The 18,235-nt window shown below is 42.5% G+C and overlaps 2 protein-coding genes across 6 annotated transcripts in view; one reads left to right on the top strand and one right to left on the bottom strand.

The window, feature by feature from the left end:
- Nucleotides 1–1,115: 1,115 nt before the first annotated feature.
- Nucleotides 1,116–8,904, bottom strand: IDI1 (isopentenyl-diphosphate delta isomerase 1). 3 transcript variants are annotated; one of them, XM_054992130.1, is made up of 5 exons: nt 8,659–8,904; nt 6,314–6,486; nt 4,460–4,552; nt 3,084–3,214; nt 1,116–1,569 (listed from the first exon to the last, which is right to left on the bottom strand). In XM_054992130.1, exons 1-5 carry the CDS (start codon nt 8,847–8,849, stop codon nt 1,252–1,254), a joined length of 906 nt encoding a protein of 301 aa, XP_054848105.1. In that variant the 5' UTR covers nt 8,850–8,904; the 3' UTR covers nt 1,116–1,251. The 3 variants fall into 3 exon arrangements, with proteins under 3 accessions (XP_054848105.1, XP_054848106.1, XP_054848107.1); XM_054992131.1 differs by having other exon boundaries at nt 6,314–6,474; nt 8,659–8,903; XM_054992132.1 differs by having other exon boundaries at nt 6,314–6,470; nt 8,659–8,739.
- A 5,595-nt stretch (nt 8,905–14,499) lies between these two features.
- WDR37 (WD repeat domain 37) overlaps nt 14,500–18,235 on the top strand; it is a 53,716-nt gene continuing 49,980 nt past the window's right edge. For all 3 annotated transcript variants that reach the window (XM_054991622.1, XM_054991623.1, XM_054991621.1), the window contains exon 1: nt 14,500–14,720. The gene's annotated coding sequence lies outside the window, so the exon portion shown is untranslated. The remainder of the gene's footprint in view (nt 14,721–18,235) is intronic.

Below are 18,235 nucleotides of genomic sequence, written 5' to 3'. Positions count from 1 at the left end.
AATGAAAACAGCCCCATCACAATTTGATTTTGAATGTCTTCCCTGCTTCAGGATAGCCTTGTAGCAGAGGAGATAGTGTGTAAGAAGCCAATCCAACCACCCTATAGCATGCAAAATGAGTTCTTCAAATTCTGACCATATTCTTTTCCATTTATTTTTGAGGGAACAATTTTGTACAAACTACAAGACTAAATTACTTCTTTCAACAAAATAGCCAACTCTTCCACACTTAAACCATTGAGAAACACTGCAAACATTTGCACTTATTTTTCTTCAAAGTATAATTTCTTAAAATAATGACCTTCAAAACTCAGATTTTTCAGTGATTAAACACACACACACAACTTGTTCTAAGAAGAGCTCTTGGGTTATTCAGTACACTACACTACTGCCTTTCAGTTTCCAACCCAGCTCTGCCTGAAAATCGAAGAGGTTCATTAGGATTTTGATTTTTCTGGAAGTTGATTCAGTTAAGAACAGTACAATTTTGTACTTGAAGAGTTTTGACGTCATCTTCCTTGATTTGAAATATCACCCCCTGCTGTTTCTCTAGCTACAAAAACAGCTGACTTCACCTGGAAGTGCACCACTGCACTAGGCTAACAGGTATTGCTGGAGCCTCACACACCTGTTTTATATAATATATGCACCTGCAGCTATCCAACACACTCAAAAATGTGTGACTGAAACATGCTATATATTGGGCAGGTGTAGCCTAATTGTCTTCTCTAACACCTCCAACAAGATTACAATGTAGCTTTTAGGGATATGAGGGAAAAAAGCTATAGTAGACACCCCCTTTTCCCCCCTGCCCCCTATTTAAACACACCCTATGGGATTGCTCACCTGGAATTGCTGACCCCTTTCTCTTTGCTATCACATGCTGCTTTGGAAGTTGGATGTTTTCAAAAGAACTTCCACAGGTAAAGCTGTATAAGAAATGAGTTACAGGGCTCTCTGGATTGTGGCCAGCATATACCTACCTGAACAAGTAGCCATTTTAGTACTGAAATTTCAGCTGCTAGTGACAAATTCTGACAAGGATACTCACTGATGGCTTGTTAGGAATACCAGCACGATTCAAGTTACAGGCAAGAAAGGCAAGCAACGAGTCATCCGAGCAATTGCCCTTCATTTGTATGGGACTTCTTGTGTTTAAATTGCCATTACAATATATTAAACATTAATTCAAAAGTGTCACTTCAGTGTTTAAAAAAGCTACTGCCCCATTTCAGATTAGCATATTTAATTCTACATTCGGTGTATTTTAGTATGATCCACAAATTTCTTCAGATGATCCAAGTTATCCCACCACTTGAAGAGAAAAGTCTCTGCAATCAGTTTGAACCAGGGAGTAATCTTAATTTCATTTTGAGAAGCCTTTTCCAGGAGTTCCTTTAGTTCTTCCTGTGTTACGTAACAATAGCTTTTAATTTCATTTGGATCTGGATTCAGCATCACGTTCTTTTGCACAAAGAGGATGTAATCTATTTCATGTTCTCCCCAGATTCCATTAGACCTGGCTTTGTAGTGAATTCGGGTTAGGTAGAAGATTTCTTCTGGAGTTACCTACAATCCAAAACTTTTGAGTCAGATCAATACCCAAGAGGTACTTTAGTAATTTCTTTAATGATTTTTGATAGGAAGCTTTTCAGAACACCTCAATGTAAGCCCGTTTTCCAAAAACACTAAATTTTGGCATGGAGGCAAAGGAGAAAGGGATACCAGATTACAGTATTTGCCTTAATTTCCAACAGTACTGTTGTACAAGCATCACAAGGCACCCCTCGCCCCCCAGGAGGGAATAAGAATAAGCAGTGTAGAAGGCTACAATGGCCCAGGGGGGTGGAGGCAGATGATAATGTTTCTTCTGCTGATCTGAGTCTCATTTTGTGACAAGGGGTAACATTCTGTATGAAAATTTGATACAGGAGAGAAAGAACATCTTCCATAATACAGTTTGACTTCAAATCGTATCTGTTTTTAAGAAAGATGGACTTGGCTACTTAAAATCTCTTCCACAACAACAGAGGAAAACAAAGTTGTACCCCCAGCCTTTGATATGACCATGAGGATCAAAGCTACTCAGATCTTGCAAAAATTCTCCAAGACAGGACACGCAGAGGGATTGGGTACATGGAAAGGGGTGGCTGCTTTATCATTTGGTTTGCATTAGTAATTGCAAGAAGAAATTTATGAAAACCAGTCGCCTAATACTAGAGAACTCTTTACTCAACTACATATAAATTTAGTGTGCCAGTAAATCTGAAATAACTTTTCAGCCTTGGGGAAAGGGATGATCGTACCCTCAAAACACTACTACCGGAGTTGAATAAAAATATACTCATTACTGGTCTCAAGGTGTTTAAAACTTTAACTAAATCTGAATCTTTCCCTCCCCTGGGCTTTTTTCTGAGAAAAGAGGTGATGGAACTCAGTGGGTTGGCAGCACATGGGGCAATTCCTGGCAAGTGGTGGTGCCCCTGGCACAACGTGCGCACACACGAAGTGCGCGCACATTCCCAGGACCGTGTGATGATGTCACTTCCAGGAAGTGATGTCATTACACAGCTACCCTCAAGAGCGCTACTGCAAAGGGGGGGGATTAAATTGCCCCCTTGCTCCAGCTGACTGACACCAGGGGTGATTTTAAAGTTTAACGGTGACCATTTTCTAGAGGTGCTGGAACGCTGTTCCACCGCGTTCTGGCTGAAAAAAAGCCCTGCCCTTACCTATGTCTATGTACATAAAATTCTCTGAAAAGAAATTAACATGGGAGTCTAAAACACTGCTGCTTCTGGTTGCAGGTACTGGAAGATTCTTTTCTGCATTGTCTCCATTCTTTCTTGTCAGGCACTCAAGGGAGCTGGCTGTTTTGACTACTGAAAAACACCAGGTTTCTTGGAATTGTGACAAAGACACACAGTTCCAGAGGCTAAACTTGGGAATAGGGCAGTTTCAAGTTTCCAAATAACTACCAAAGCTCTAATTGCAGCTCTAATTAGGGCTGCAAATACAGCTAGATGCTATTCAGCTTCTTTCCTCCAGAGAAGTCATTAATTTGAAAACAGAATATTATTTACCTGTTCCAGTGGAATGCCCAACTCTGCTTGCAAACGTCTTTGTGCTGCTCGTCGAACGCCTATTGCTTTATTTTCTTCCAGTTCCAGTGGTGTGCTTAGGGGATGACTGCAACAGGTGTTCGTAAAACAATCTACAAAACGTGTGTGGATTAATACTACTTAGCACAATCACACAGTACACAGTGAAACTCCATCAACATTATCTACATTTTGCAAAGTAATAAATGGATTTCATGAGGAGTCACTCCCAAGGACTGGGGGACCCTCAGGAATAGTGTGGGACATGGTTCAGGCAGCTGCAGCGAAAAGGAAGAATAAATGCAAATTGCCTCCCTTGCACATACGCCTGTTTATACAAGAAAGAAAGAGTGCAATTTCTGCTAAATCCCTTTTCCACTAACCCCCATACCACATCTCATACTCTTCCTTGGAATGGCTTTTCTCAGGATGGGGAAGGGGGTATCAGAAAGAACACAGATTCTTGGCTGCCAGTGGAGTACCGAATCAGGTTCAAGGTTTTGGTGTTAACCTACAAAGCCCTACGCGGACTGGGACCGACGTATCTGAGGGACCGTCTCTCACCATATGAGCCCCGGAGGACTCTCCGCTCTGGCGGAAAACATCTTTTAAGTGTCCCTGGCCCTAGGGAGGCCCGCCTGGCGTCGACCAGGGCCAGGGCCTTTTCAGTCCTGGCCCCGACCTGGTGGAATGCTCTGTCTTGCGAGACAAGGGCCCGGCAAGATTTGCTTGCATTTCGCCGGGCCTGTAAGACAGAGCTATTCCGCCAGGCATATGGCTAACGCCGGGCAGTGCCCGCCCCCCCCGTGAAGGGGGGGTTAAACCATCACCCCTATGCAAACACAGAGGCATGTATGAACCACTGGGCAGCATGAATTGTTATATTTAATGTTTTTAAATGTTTTTAAATGTATTATTTAATTTTTTAAAATGTTTTTAAACATGTTTGTATTTGTTATCCGCCCTGAGCCTGCGAAAGCAGGGAGGGCGGAATATAAATATAATAAATTAAATTAAATTCGTTGAGCTCCATTCTGCTCATAGTAGTCTGAGTCTAGTTCAACATTTGTCCACTCAGATCGTGTCATCACTGTCACTGACTTCAAAGTCCTTTATAATTCTAAACATTACATTTAAAAAAGCAATATACATGAATTGCTGTTAAATAAATTTCACTACTGGATTCCAAATGCCAAAACATGTAGTGGAAAACAGGCTAAACCATATTTTATGAGTTTGTTTGCACAACAAAAAAACCCCACAAGTCAAATACAAAGTATTTTTCTCTAAGGTTGCCCTTTTCAAAATTGTGCATTACCAATGTTGAACTTAGAAATCAAGATTATTAAAACACACACCTGGGAAAGTGATTTTTGCATCCGATCTCTGTTGCAATAGCAGTTTGTTCTCTGAATTGAACAAGAAAACACTGAAAGCACGATGCAGCAATCCTGTAACACAGAGATGAGTCTTTTTAAAAAATGTATACTTCAAACAGCAAATTCAATCTTTGTTTTCAATTAATCAGATTTTAATTTTAAATGCATATTGGGCAAAGGACAAACTACTACTGTTCCTATATTTTATATTTCTATTCCTGACACAACTGCAAACTTTTTTTTTAGGGTGACATTTTGCTTGGAGAGAAGGATTTCAGTAGAGTGGTAAGCTGCAGTACTGCAGCCCAAGCTCTGCTCACGACCTGAGTTCTATCTTGGAGGAAGCCGGGTTCAGGTAGCCGACTCAAGGTTGACTCAGCCTTCCATCCTTCCGAGGTCGGTAAAATGAGTACCCAGTTTCCTGGGGGTAAAGAGTAGATGACTGGGGAAGGCAATGGCAAACCACCCTGTAAAAAGTCTTCCAAGAAAACGTCATGATGCGACATCCCCCCATAGGCAAGTAATGACTCAGTGCTCGCACAGGGTACCTTTACCTTTTTAAAATCCCTTTTTAAAATAATAATAGTGGTATATAAGCCTATATATCACTCTTCTAGACAGAATAGTGCCCACTAAGAGTGGTAAACAGTGTTATCCCACAATATAGCTGAGAGAAGTGGCTCTGCCAAGGCCACCAGCGGAGCTCATGGCAGTAGTGGGATTTGAACCAGCAGAGTGCTGACTCATAGCCCAACTACTTAACCACATTCTACAGCAGCTCAGTCAACTATTTGCTTGGAGACCCCCTTAAAGCTTCCTTTGGAGAGCTTTATTGGAGTCAACTTAGATACCAGTACATGCACAGAATAAGCAAACTATAACACGCAACATACTGGAACAAAAAGGGAACTCTGAATTGGTTGTGCGCCAAGGGAAATATTATTCTGAACACAAACGTGTTTCTCACAGGTTCTGAACTCAACCAAGCCACATAATCATACATCTATTAAGCCTGGCATAGGTAACACTGCCCCACCCTTGTATCTTTCTTCAGATAGGTTGTTATGTAAGACTCCAAATGCTGAAGCTGTGAGTCTTGAAGTCCTTGGGCAACATATTCTGGCCATAAGAAAAGTGTATCCTACAGAGTGACTTCACAGATTGATCAGAAGTGATGCAAGTGAAAGCATGATTGATACATGCTTTTATCCCCGTCATGGCTTTACACCTCTTACAATCTTGCGGATTTTAACAGTCAGCCATTCCATCCAAAAGCTACTAACGAGTTAACTGATACATCGGCTCGGAGATCTTTTTTTTTTGTTAAACACAAAGTACAAGCTTATATATCAAAGCCAAAAGACATTGTCTATACAAGAGAGAATGAGCATCTTGACTCATTATAAACACATACATATGACGCCGGGAACTTGCCCACCACTTACACCTCTTATCAATATTTGGTGTGAACATCTCCAACTGCCCACAAATGTAAAGCTAAACGGAATGGTAGGGCATAGGAAGTGAGCAGTTTGTGGGTACCCGGAAGCCAGTTAGCAAGTATAAGTAGCTTTTCAACATCTTTTTCACTCCATCAACAATTCAAGCCTGTCCTGGTGACGGATTTACAAGATCAGTTGGTTCATCTACATTAGTTTTGCTTCCTGGTTTCATATCCTCCAGCCCTTCTTTTTCTTTCACCTTGTAAAACTGGACCACACACTACTGGAGGTGTGTGAGAGTTGTTGTACCAGATGGGGCAAGTGCTCAATCCAACCGGGGCTCTGGGGCAGAACAACTTTCCACGAAATGAATTTGAAAATTTTGAAATACCTTTTTCAATGTTTTCATTGAGATGGCAGTTTTTCTTGGTATCTGCACCAATTCTGTTGTCATTTTCATCAATCACGATGCACATCTCTGCCAACAGCTGTACCTGCTGCTCATCTAGATCATCCGTATTTATTTCTGGCATGGCTGCAATATTGACCTTTCTAAGAAAAGTACTAATTACAAAAAAGCGCTCAGGAAAGGTATTCAGAAAATACACCATTAGAACAATATTTAATCAACCACACAGATCACCTCCTGTCAGAAGGTTCACCAGTTACATTTATGTCTCCATAAAAGGAACAACTGAATGTAGCATATTGTCAATCATTGCTTATACCTGACAGTGCCAACAGTGGCTGATTACTTCTTCCCTGAGAATCTTTTTTGGGATGGGTTCTGTTCTCCAGTGTAAAGAGCCTTTTGCCAGAAGGCGGCTCCAACATTAGCAGAACAGAATCCTTGAGTAACTCTTTGTAATGAACGTTAGTTGTCATGTATTCGATTCTGATTCTTGCAAAATTGTTTTTATGTTTTGATATGTGTATTTTAGCTCTGATTTTAATTGTTAATGTGTTTTTGTTCTGTTTTAATGGTTCTTAAGGTGTGGTTTTATTATGTATGTTTTTAATTTCTTAGCTACCTTGGTGGCTCTTATGTGGGCACAAAGATGGGGTATAAATTTTGTAAAATAAATAAATAAACTGGTTCGAATGCTGGACTAGGCCCCAAGAGGACCAGTGTAAATCACCACATGCAAGAATGCTGAAAATCAGGATGAAAACATATCTGCATCTGTAGTGCTAGAAGGTTATATAAGGTTATATAAGCTACCTTCAGGACTCCCTCCCTCTCTCAATAACTGCACCTGGTACACTGCTTCTCTGATCCTCATCCAAAATTTCCAGAATTAAGTGCACATTGCATATAATTGTAAGTCTTTACATGTTTTAGCTGGCACTTCCCAAGGCAAGAGGCATGAGCATACAGAGACACTTTGGAAAAGAGTGATGAGAAAGGCTACAATCCCAAACATACTTAAGAAACAACACATTACAATGTACTCACTGAACCTTACTTACGCATGGGAAAGGCAGCCCACATAAAATGACAAGACAGCAAACATTTTTACAGATCCCACATTATTCAGCACTGCCTTTTAGGCTTCAACGTCTGTGTCTTAATTTTGTTCTCTTTCATTACAAGCCATCCTTGAAGAAAAGGCACAAAAGCCCTTTCAGCAGGGATATAAGAGCAACAGAAGGAGAGAAAAGATGTCTTCACACCCTGTTTGTTGGCTTCCTGTCTTGCCCCTGCAGGAGCGCAAGGTGCTAGGCACAAGTCTTTGGCATAATTCAGAAGAGCTTGATCCATCAGTCCAACACAATTTCCTCCATCCTTCTCCCTAAAGCTCTCAGCGTGTACATACAATTCCTCCATTTTGACTTCACAACCACCTTGTGGGGTAGGTTAGGCTGAAAGAAAGCCACTCTAGAGAACTAGACGGCTAAGCGGGAACTTGAACTCAGCCTCCAGGCCTGTTCTGATGTCCCCCAATGGAGTTGGTGGAGCATATCAAGGTTTAAAGCTTTTCCTGTGTTCCCGGTTTCTAAGCTCAGGCTTGAAATTGACACTTGCTTGACCTGCAGGATGAGTCCAGCAGCTACTCAGAAATCAGCCAGATTTTCAGAGTATAAGGTTTCAAGAGTCTCGGTATCTGAAGAAAGCTCTGACTTTCAACGCACCTACTGCTGAATTGTAACTGGTAACAAAACTCCAGTCAATGAACCCACCTGGACTGAATCAAAACCTAGGCTTCCAGTCTCATTACCAGTGCTGATTTCTCCACACCCACTACCCCTCTGCACACCCTACCTAATTCAATCCCGCCTGCTATTGTCATTCGGCATCTAAAATCACTCCACTCTCCAAGATACAAGGACAGATGGACTCACATTCTAGCCATATCTGAAGAAGTGAGCTGCGACTCATGAAAGCTCATTCCCTACCACAAATTTTGTTAGTCTTATAGGTGCTATTGCACTCTTGCCCTTTCTTCCTGAAAATCTTGTTCGTCTCTAACGAGCCTCTGGCCTCTCACCCGGCTGTCCTACTACAGCCCAACAAGGCTACCCACCTAGAACTTGCTTCACCTGGAGAAGGAAGATCTCAGCTATAGCAGTTAAGTGGAACCTCCACGTGCAGATGCAGTATACCGCTAAAAACAAGCTGCAGTGAAAATCTCACTGCTTGACGAAATCACCGAGGGGGAACCAGGCAGGGCTCCCCTGCTGTTCTTACACCGACGCTGTTGACTACCCTCGCGTCCCGTCCCGTTCCGTCCTTACCGCTCTCCGTTTCCAGGCCACACCGCCTTGCCCCGCAGGCCGATCAAAGGACGCGGCGACGAGACGTTTTTCGGGCGGAGGCACCGACGAGGACTGCGCACCTGAGAGACCGCAGAAAAGAGAGAGCGCGCCGCTGAGCCTTCCCCGCCTGCCCCGACGGCGGAAACCAACCGACGCGCCGCGCGCCACATCGCCAGTCACGCCGCCTCTCCGCGACTCCGACCAATGGCGACGGACTTCGATCTGCGCGTCACGGCGTGGGGCCATCGCGCCACCACAACGGAAACCAAGAGCCCACAGTTCCTCTAGCCAATCGGGAGCGAGGAGACGCCCGCCTGCGCGGGAGGTTACCCAATAGAGATCGAGCCGAGTGTGAAGAGGGCGGGGCTAAGAAAGAGGCGGGGGGGGGATAATGGAAGAGGAAAAAGAGCGAAAGGATGTCAAGGAAGAAAAGGGGGGGGCGAAATGCCGGAGGGGAGAGAAGAAAATTGCGGGTGAGAAAAAAATGAAAGAGGCGAGACTAGCAAGGAGCCAGAGATGGACAGCTGGAAGAACCAATGAAAAGGAGGATTGGAACGGAACGTTGACCAATAGGGAGGTTAGGGCCACCAGTTTGCGGCCGTTATGAGAAGAAGTGTTCGTTTTTGCTAGTTAACTCCAGGTGGTGGGTAGTTGCCAACCTCCAGGTGGTGGCTGGAGATCTCACGGAATTACAACTGGTCTCCAGACCATAGGAATAAACTGCCTTGGAGAAAAGACTGCTTCGGATGGTGGACTCTCTGGCATGGCATTATACCCCCCCCCCCCCGAGACACCCCTTCTTAAATCTCGCCCTCTCCAGGATCCACCCTCCAAATTACCAGGAATTTCCCAACCCAGAGCAACCTTGCGTAGGTTAACAATGAAGTAAATCTCCGTCTGATGTGGTTTATTTCCAAGCGCAGCTGCAAATCACAGGCCTAGAACTAAGTGCCTCTGAAGTGTGAAGCCTATCGTGTAATTCCATGCCTTTTAATGGTATGGAGTAAGAGATTAACAAGATTGACAATCCCTTGGAGTCAATGGAGACTTACAAGACTGACAATCCCTTTGGCCTGCAGATGGGCACTCCTACGGTGCAGATCCTAGAAAAAAGTTACACCCTTCTAAATCAACCAAAGCTGATGGGATTAAGTTCACAATTACGTTTTGACATATACATTTCAGATAAGATTTGTATTTGGCAGACAAGGGGGTTTTAATAGCTTTCAAGTTACGGCTTTTAAGAGTTGCCACCTACTCAGACATGAATGGTGAAACAAATCTGCTGATAAAGATCTCCACTGCAATACTATATAATCAATTTATCATAATGATATGCTTATATAGATACAGTGGAAAAGAGCAAGAGTCTAGCAGCACCTATAAGACTAACAAAATTAGTGGGAGGGTATGAGCTTTCATGAGCCACAGCTCACTTCTTCAGATATCTAATTTTGTTAGTCTTATAGGTGCTATTGGACTCTTGCTCTTTTCCACTGCTACGGACAGACTAACATGGCTACCCATCTTGATCTATATAGATACAGACTATGATGTATATATTTCAAGAGAAAAAAATGATAAGCTTGGTGTGTGAGTGCAAGCCCTAAATTCTGGTCAATGATAGTGTTCCTAGCTGGCATCTTATGGTTGCTCAGCAGAAAATGGATGTATGTGCCTGATTAGCAAGCCAAGAGATTTTTCTCAAAACAGGCCCAGTCTGGGCCCTGCACAGACTTAGAGCCTGAACCAAAGCGGTGAACTTACACATTTGAGAGCCTGATAGAAGCTTTTCCTTACCCCTGCCTCTGTATAGCAATCCTAGATTTCCCTTATGGTCTCCCATCCAAGAACTAATCAGGGCTGACCCTGCTTAGCTTCAGAGATCTGATGAGATTGGACTAGCTTGCCTGGGCCATATGAATTGTACAGTCAAGCTGTGCATCACGTCATGAAATGGACTATAAATGCAATACGAAATAAACTATTCAGAATGGAAAACAGTTATTGGATCTCCTCCCTGGTTGTTTTATGTGTGCTGTGTTTTTACTGAATTGTTTAAATATTTTATATGTACTCTATTTTAAATGCTATTTTAACATCTTAAATGTTGTACTGTTGCAATTTTTGGATGTTTGCTGCTTTGGGGACCCTACTTGGGTGGAAGGGCAGCACAGAAAGTTTTAAAATAAATAAATAAGAGGGAGTGCTGAAGACTTGTGCCAGTTGGTAGCTTTTCCTTACCTTACTGCTCTGTGAATTTGGATGACACGGTGTACAAAATAAAAAATACCTATAGCACCTCATTAGACATGTTATTAGACATATATATTTATTAATTCCTATTAATATATATGTGCATGGTGAAAGCTGCACTTGTAAGCAGGATAATTAAGTTTACTTGTTTTTCTGAGCTCTTTTGTTCGACGAAAAATAAATCTCCCAGATTTTCTGGCCTGCCACTTTGGCTGGTAGCAATGTATAGTAGCCACTAGGGGGCCTGGTATGGCCTTCTAAGTTGGCAGTAAAAGGGTTTCTATTTATTAGCAGCTGAATTTGTCTTGTCTGAGTCAGTGTGAGGCAGGTTTTTTGGTGCAATTAATCATCCGAGCAGCTTTCCTAGGGTTTCTTCTGGTTTGTCATCCAAGCACAGACCAGATCCAAAGCAGCTTAGTTTCCACAATGCTGCAGCACCAGATTCTCCCCAGATCACATCCCTTGTTGCATAAAGAGGATTTCAACAAGAGCAGTTGCTTCTGGAACCACAGCACAATAACAGAAGAATCTGCTTTATTTTATATATGAAATATATAGGATTCCAGTCCCTGCACTGAATCTGGGAACCCTATCACCAGAACAACCAATGCTAAAATTTGACACTAATAGCTTGATTCTATGAATATTTATTCACAAGAAAATCTCACTGAGGAAGTTTCAACTGGCAAATGTTCTGTTTGCCTGCCTGAAAGGAAAAGCTGCAACCACAGTCCCTCCCTTTTGGCAGGCTTGGACCAACAATTATACATCTCCTTGCCTCGTAAAACTGTGTCCTGTGACCAATCGCTCTGTTTGGTATGTATTTTCCCTATGATCTATCTGGTACATTTAATTATATGTTTCATCCAAACAGCTCAGGGCAGCATGCATTGTTCTTTCTCCTCCATTGTTCCTTACAACAACTCTGAGAGTCTGTGACCAGCCTAAGGTCCTCTGGCCAGCCAGCTTCATGGCACAGTGGAATTTTGGACCTTTGTCTCTCAAGTTTCTCTCCCACTCTAAGCACTGCAGCACCCTGGCTCCTTGCTATATAATATTACATAACAGTTGACCAACCTAGTAGCTCAATGGGCAAGAGGCCTGCAATGGGACAGAGGCTTGAAATGGACATTTATTCCATTTTGAGGTGACCTCCATAAGACAAAGGGTTTTTTGAAAAGAGGGAGAGTCCCAGTACTATGCAGTATCTTTAACTAAAGGTGCAGAAGAGTTAGCCGTGTTAGTCTGTGGTAGCAAAATCAAAAAGAGTCCAGTAGTACCTTTAAGACTAACCAATTTTATTGTAGCATAAGCTTTCGAGAATCAAGTTCTCTTCGTCAGATGCATGTTACAGAGACTGGTCTCTGTACCATGCATCTGACAAAGAGAACTTGATTCTCAAAAGCTTATGCTACAATAAAATTGGTTAGTCTTAAAGGTGCTACTGGACTCTTTTTGATTTAACTAAAGGATCTCAGATAATGGGAAAGGCCCTTCTCTACCCAAAATCCTGGAGAACTGTTGCTAGTAATACTGAACTAGGTGGACTAGTGGTCTGACTCGGTATAGGGCATCTTATGGACATGCTGTGCCCTGACCTGGATAGCCCAGGTGAGCCTGATCTCATCAGATCTCAGAAGCTAAGCAGGGTCAGCCTTGGTTAGCAATCAGATGTGTGAATGCCAACGAAGACCAGAGTTGCAGAGGCAGGCAATGGCAAACCACCTGTGTTAGTTTCTTGTTGTGAAAACCCTGCCAGAGGTTGCTGTAAATCAGCTATGACTTGAGGGCATTCTCCACCACATGGACATGTTGTACTGCTCCCATTGCTAACTTGGAGCAGTAGTGTAACAGGAACCTCTCTCTCTGTGCACCATGTTCACTGAGGGTGTTGTAAGAATATGAACCACTGCACCACTTTAAAAATATGACATTGGAATTCAAAGCCTCCCTCTGTTCGATTTCACCAACATCAGTTTCCTCTACATAGTTGAGTGTGCCTGAGCTGGTTGTTTTCAATAGATTTAGGCATGCCTGCCTCTAGAAAGGACTGGGCTTTGGACAGCTGTTGAAAACTTGCTTTCTTTATTCTCTGCTTCTTATCCATAAACTGGGAAATGATAATTATTTTGTATGACTCTAATCAAGAGACCTACTGCAAGAATGGCTGAACCCCAAATCATTTACAAATTGAGCAAGAAATGTGTGGCATGTGTCATATGCTAATAAAACTCTCAAGGGCTCCTCCCTATCATGTCAAAGGAAGACAAATGCAAACTTATGTGTAAACTTCCAAAGAGTTATTTTGAGTAATCCAATTTCAGTCAGTAAGCCTGTTCTGGAATGGATAGATGAAGCAACCTGTCAGGCCACCTAGTTCGGTATTATTATGTACCATGGCTGGCAGTGTCTCTCATGTGGAGGCCAACAACTGCTGCCCGTGGAGGTAAATCAAAACAGACTGGTGCCAACAGACTGAGGATGGAATCTTCCGCAGGCAGAACACTTGCTGTATCACTGAACTCAGACCCAAACTACAAGTGATGCCTGACACTAGTTGGACACTTGTCAGCTTCCCTCAAGTTTTGATGGGAAATGTAGGCAGCTTGGTGGAATGTTGGACAAGTGACAGTTGAAAAGTCCATTGGACAGCAGTTGGAAAGTCACGCTGCAAGACCAGAATGTCTACATTTCCCATCAAAACTTGAGGGAAGCTGACAAGGGTCCAACCTGTGTCATTCATCACTTGTAGTTTGGCCCTCAGTAGCCTGTTCACAATTTACAATGAATGCATGTACTGGCTGTGTACAGTGTACACTTGGTTTTTCTTCATATGCACATAATTTTCATGTTACATTCAATGCAAGCAGAACTGAATGTGTGATTTAAATCCTACATTTATCTATCTAATGATCCCTGGTTATATGTGTAAAATGAATGTATGTTGGCTCTTTTGCAGCTACAGATAGGATGTACATGCGTGCAGTGTAACATAAGAACAAGGCTAGTGTCTTCCCACAGACTACAAATGTAGAATTGGCTGGATTATAATTTGTTAACAAGTGTAAATTTATTCACCCCCTCCGTCTTAACAGGGACCTGGAATTATGCACTCATTATAGGTGCAACTATCTTGCATATCCCACCACATAATTCCTTCAAGAGTACCTCTGTACAAGCTAGCTACTTCTTTTGCACTAAATTCTGTATTAATCCTCCTTTGCCACTTGGAGTGAACCGTTCAATCTTTGATGGGATCTTGCTTTAAATCTGCCTCCCTTAGAAACATTTAACTGCACGGCTCTGTGGAAATGAGCTGTGACTCATGAGTAATTTTGCAGGATTTGATTCCAGGGGCCCCTCAGAGACCAACAAGATCTGGTCCAGGAGGGCCGCTCAGGCCCTTAGCCAGCGGCCTCAGTGTCACGTGACGCACGCCAAGCCTCTACCTTCCCTTTCGGGTCCTAACCGTGACCTCTCTGACCGCTCCTCCTGTCTCGTCTCTATGGTAGTGGGCTGTGGGGGAGCTTCCGTTTAGAACCGGAAGTGGTCTTGAGGAGCTTTCGGGCGAGCGGTTTTGCGGCATTCCTGCTCCTGCTCGCAGCGAGACCGGACGCTGTTGTCGTGGTTCCCGCTTCCTTCGCTTATCCTTACCCCGGCCCACCCTTTTTCGGCGCTGTCCTTGTTTCCGTCCGCCCTTCTCCGCTCGGCTTGCCCCCCACCCTCTCTTAACCTTCCCCATTCCCCTCTGTGCTCCGAGGCCGCCTCTCAGCTGGACGTCGCAGGTGAGCGCGGGGCCTCTGGTTGCCTCCCCACTCCACCCTTTTCCTATCCTGTGAGGGAGAATTATGAGCCTATAAATCCGGTTCCCTGGGTGGGAGGAGACCAGGAGAAGCAGCCACAGAAAGGGGCCATGTTGGGGTTTCTGGGCGTGTTGTGGGCTTGCCAACCTCCAGGTGTTCTCCCGGAATTATATTTTCAGACTACAGTGATAACTTTCCCTAGAGGAGATAGCAGCTTTGGGAGCTGAGCTCCCTTCCCCAAACGCCACTCCGCCCCCAAATCTCTAGGAATTTCCTAACCTGAAATAGACAACCGTAGAATACTGTGATGTAGGCAGTGGGTCAGGGCATTCAGATAGGGGCCAGCGGGCAAGGCGTTGGGGAATGATGACATGTAATATAATAATTTGGATCGTTTTTCTCCATGTCTTTGTGTCTGTGTATTGATGGTCTTTTTATCTTGGAAGTCTGTGAGCCAGGTATCTTTAATACATGTAATACGTGTGATTTGAACAAATACTTGGTGTGAAGAAAGTCCGGAGGGGGAGAAGCGTCTGCTTGATATAAATCAGCATTGAGGTAGCTGCTTTAGGTTACCCGTGCTTTCCTTTCATTCTCCTTCAAAAATATCCTGGAAGTAAACACTGGTGTTTGAATACAGAGGTGTTAATTAATGCTCTAAGGAACTTGTTCCACAAAGAACTGAGAGAACCGCAATAATTAGTGCAAAGGAGGATTGACAGTTAGCTTCAGCCTGCAGGGCTGAAATGAACTTCTCACCCCCAAATACACCTTCTTTCTACTAGCATAATAATAAAAAAAATCACTTTCTTTCATAGCTTGGGAAATGTGGGGGTGTGTTCTGAAGGCTTTATGGAGGATTGAATTTTCTGCCCAAATGAATGTTAAAATGGAGAGCTGTTGTTGAGCTTGCTTTTTGTTTTTAAGAATGATAAGTAGTGGTACACCACTCTCCTTCTGAGGTGAACTGTATCTTGCATGGCCAGTATAATTATCAGTTTACTACACCTGGGATCTGGGAGATAATGATCAACCTAAGGCCAGTTGGTGGCTTCATGGCAGATGTAATATTTGAATAGTATCTTCCTAGTTTATTGCTTAGACTCTTACCCAATATCCTACCCTAGCTCACACAGGCATTTTGTTCTTCTGGTGTGATGATTTTCCTAGGACAAGTTGTTCTTCTGATGTGATGATTTTCCTAGAACAGGTTCCTAGTGCTGATTGCCTAAAGTGACGGATGCAACCTCCCCAATAAAAATGTAAAATGTACGTAGGATGAATTCCCTTTGACAGTTCTAGAACTGATATAATCTCAAAGAAAAAAATATTTAGTGTACCTATATTCTCAATATCTCTTAGGTGTTATCCACTGAAATGTATAGCCAAAGCTTTAGGGAAACAAGAACATTTAACACAATACGATCAGCCTATTGAATTCATTCTCCTAGTGTTTTGTGAGATAGCCTTAGGTGCCTGTGGCTTTAAAAAAATTAGATAAATTCATGCAGAATATGTCTATTGGTTACTGCTAGCCAAAATGCAGTATCGGCTTTGAGAGATGGTACATTCTGACTATCAGGCTTGGCTTGGAAGTGAGATTGGTTTTTTTAAGGAAACTTACCCAAACAAGGTTACAATACATTTAAATTGTATTCTTTAGTAACAGTAGTAGAATGCCAGTTGTAAAGGGATTTTTTTGAGGACCCCTCACCTAAAAACCTATGTGAGCACTAATTGAAGCTAAAAACTTACATAGGAGGCAATGTTTGTCTTGGTAGGCAAATTATTTCTCACACATTTAGCAGATTAAACTGCAGGTCCGCTTTGCCCTACATTGAGGAGAGAATGTTATCTCCAATTGTCAACAATTTCTTTTGTAACTATGTACTAGTCTTGGATAAGTAGTTACCCAGCGAGGTTGTAAGCCCATAACAGAAGTACGGTTCCAGGGATTTAAGTGTTTATATTACAGTAAGATCTGATTGTCCTGTCAATCAGATTTGCTGGGTGCCATGTATCCTGAGGAATGTAGTTCTGAAGAACTGTTTACACTAACCTTCTGATCTTTTATTCTGTGCAAACAAATAACAATTATTCTGTAAACAACCAGTGCTGAGAGTATTTAAAGCCCTCCAATGTTAATGGTCCTTACACATATGTGCCTATAGAGAGGTGATATGTGTCATGGGCTTATGCTCTAATCTGTAAACCCATATTTCTTCATAGATCACTGCTGTTGGTGTCTTGATTTGTGTAAATTCATTGGCTGAAAGGGGAATATGAATAAAATGCAGAGTACTTCAAATTAAATCCCCTTTCACCAGTGCATCATACATTTGCATCCAGGATTCCTTGCGTGACTGTATAGGAACCTCTGAGTTTAAACATGAAGTCATCACATATAAGCCCACATAGTTAAGTTTTTTACACTATTTTATTACTGACCAGTGCTCCTGGGTTGGAAGTGGCAAGCTGTACCTGTATTCTTTGGGTTGCAAAACTGACAGTGGTGGAGTTGCTAATTTAGATTTAAGTATATGATGCTTTTTCTTCTCAGTGTATTAGGAGTTCTTAATGGACACTGTTGAACATTCTGTAATTGGCAGGGTGTGTTTTGCTTTGTACCTTCAGAACTGTCATTGGATGAAGTTTACTGCTCTACTTAACACATGGCCTTACAGTTTGAAATCTGTTGGTTTACTTACTTTATTTTCTTCATTTATATTCTACATTTCTAGCAGAGTCTTGGTTAGTCACTCATGCTTTGAGTAGCTGATTAATTTTGGTAATTTTGAAAGAGAATATATTTGAGTTCATATAAGTGGCTGTCAGCCCAAGGCTGAAGCATGTCTTATAATTTGTTGCTACCAGAAAAGCATTGCTAGTGCAAGTCATTGTGTGTTCATATCAATAAGCATCTTTCTTTGGCTAGGTTAAACCTTAACTAATGTTCTTTGGGTTTAAGAGGTGACTTTCAACCTTCAATATTTCACATGTTGATGACCACACGAATCCTAAACTCTTCTTTTCCCTGATCATCATAATTTTATTAATGGTACGACACACAAATATATATAAATACAGGGATAACCCTGGTTGTTGTCATCACCACAGCAAAAAGCTAACCCCTAACCCAGATATAAAACACCCAGTTTTGAAGATCAACAGAACTGTTGGGGGAAAAATACACAATTAGTACCCAGGGGTTAATTTACAGATATGCCCAAGGGACTCTTAGGATTGCCCAAAGCCATTATCAAGATATCTCTTCAGGGCTCCAGTTTCCATTATTTAGGTGGTGAGTTAATACACAGTGAATGTTACATTACATCCCATCCCATGTCATCCCATGAATATCCACCTTGTCTTAATAATCAGGATGAGCAGGGATTGTGGAATCTCTTTCTGATTACAGCTGGGAAGAGAGAATTAACAAAAGTTGTTGGGAGCAGTGGCAGCCAAGCTGAGAGACAATAAGAGAGCTTTGTGTTTTT

This window comes from Eublepharis macularius, chromosome 11 (assembly GCF_028583425.1).
Source record: "Eublepharis macularius isolate TG4126 chromosome 11, MPM_Emac_v1.0, whole genome shotgun sequence".
Taxonomy (NCBI): domain Eukaryota; kingdom Metazoa; phylum Chordata; class Lepidosauria; order Squamata; family Eublepharidae; genus Eublepharis; species Eublepharis macularius.
This window is presented reverse-complemented; position numbering and strand designations above follow the sequence as displayed.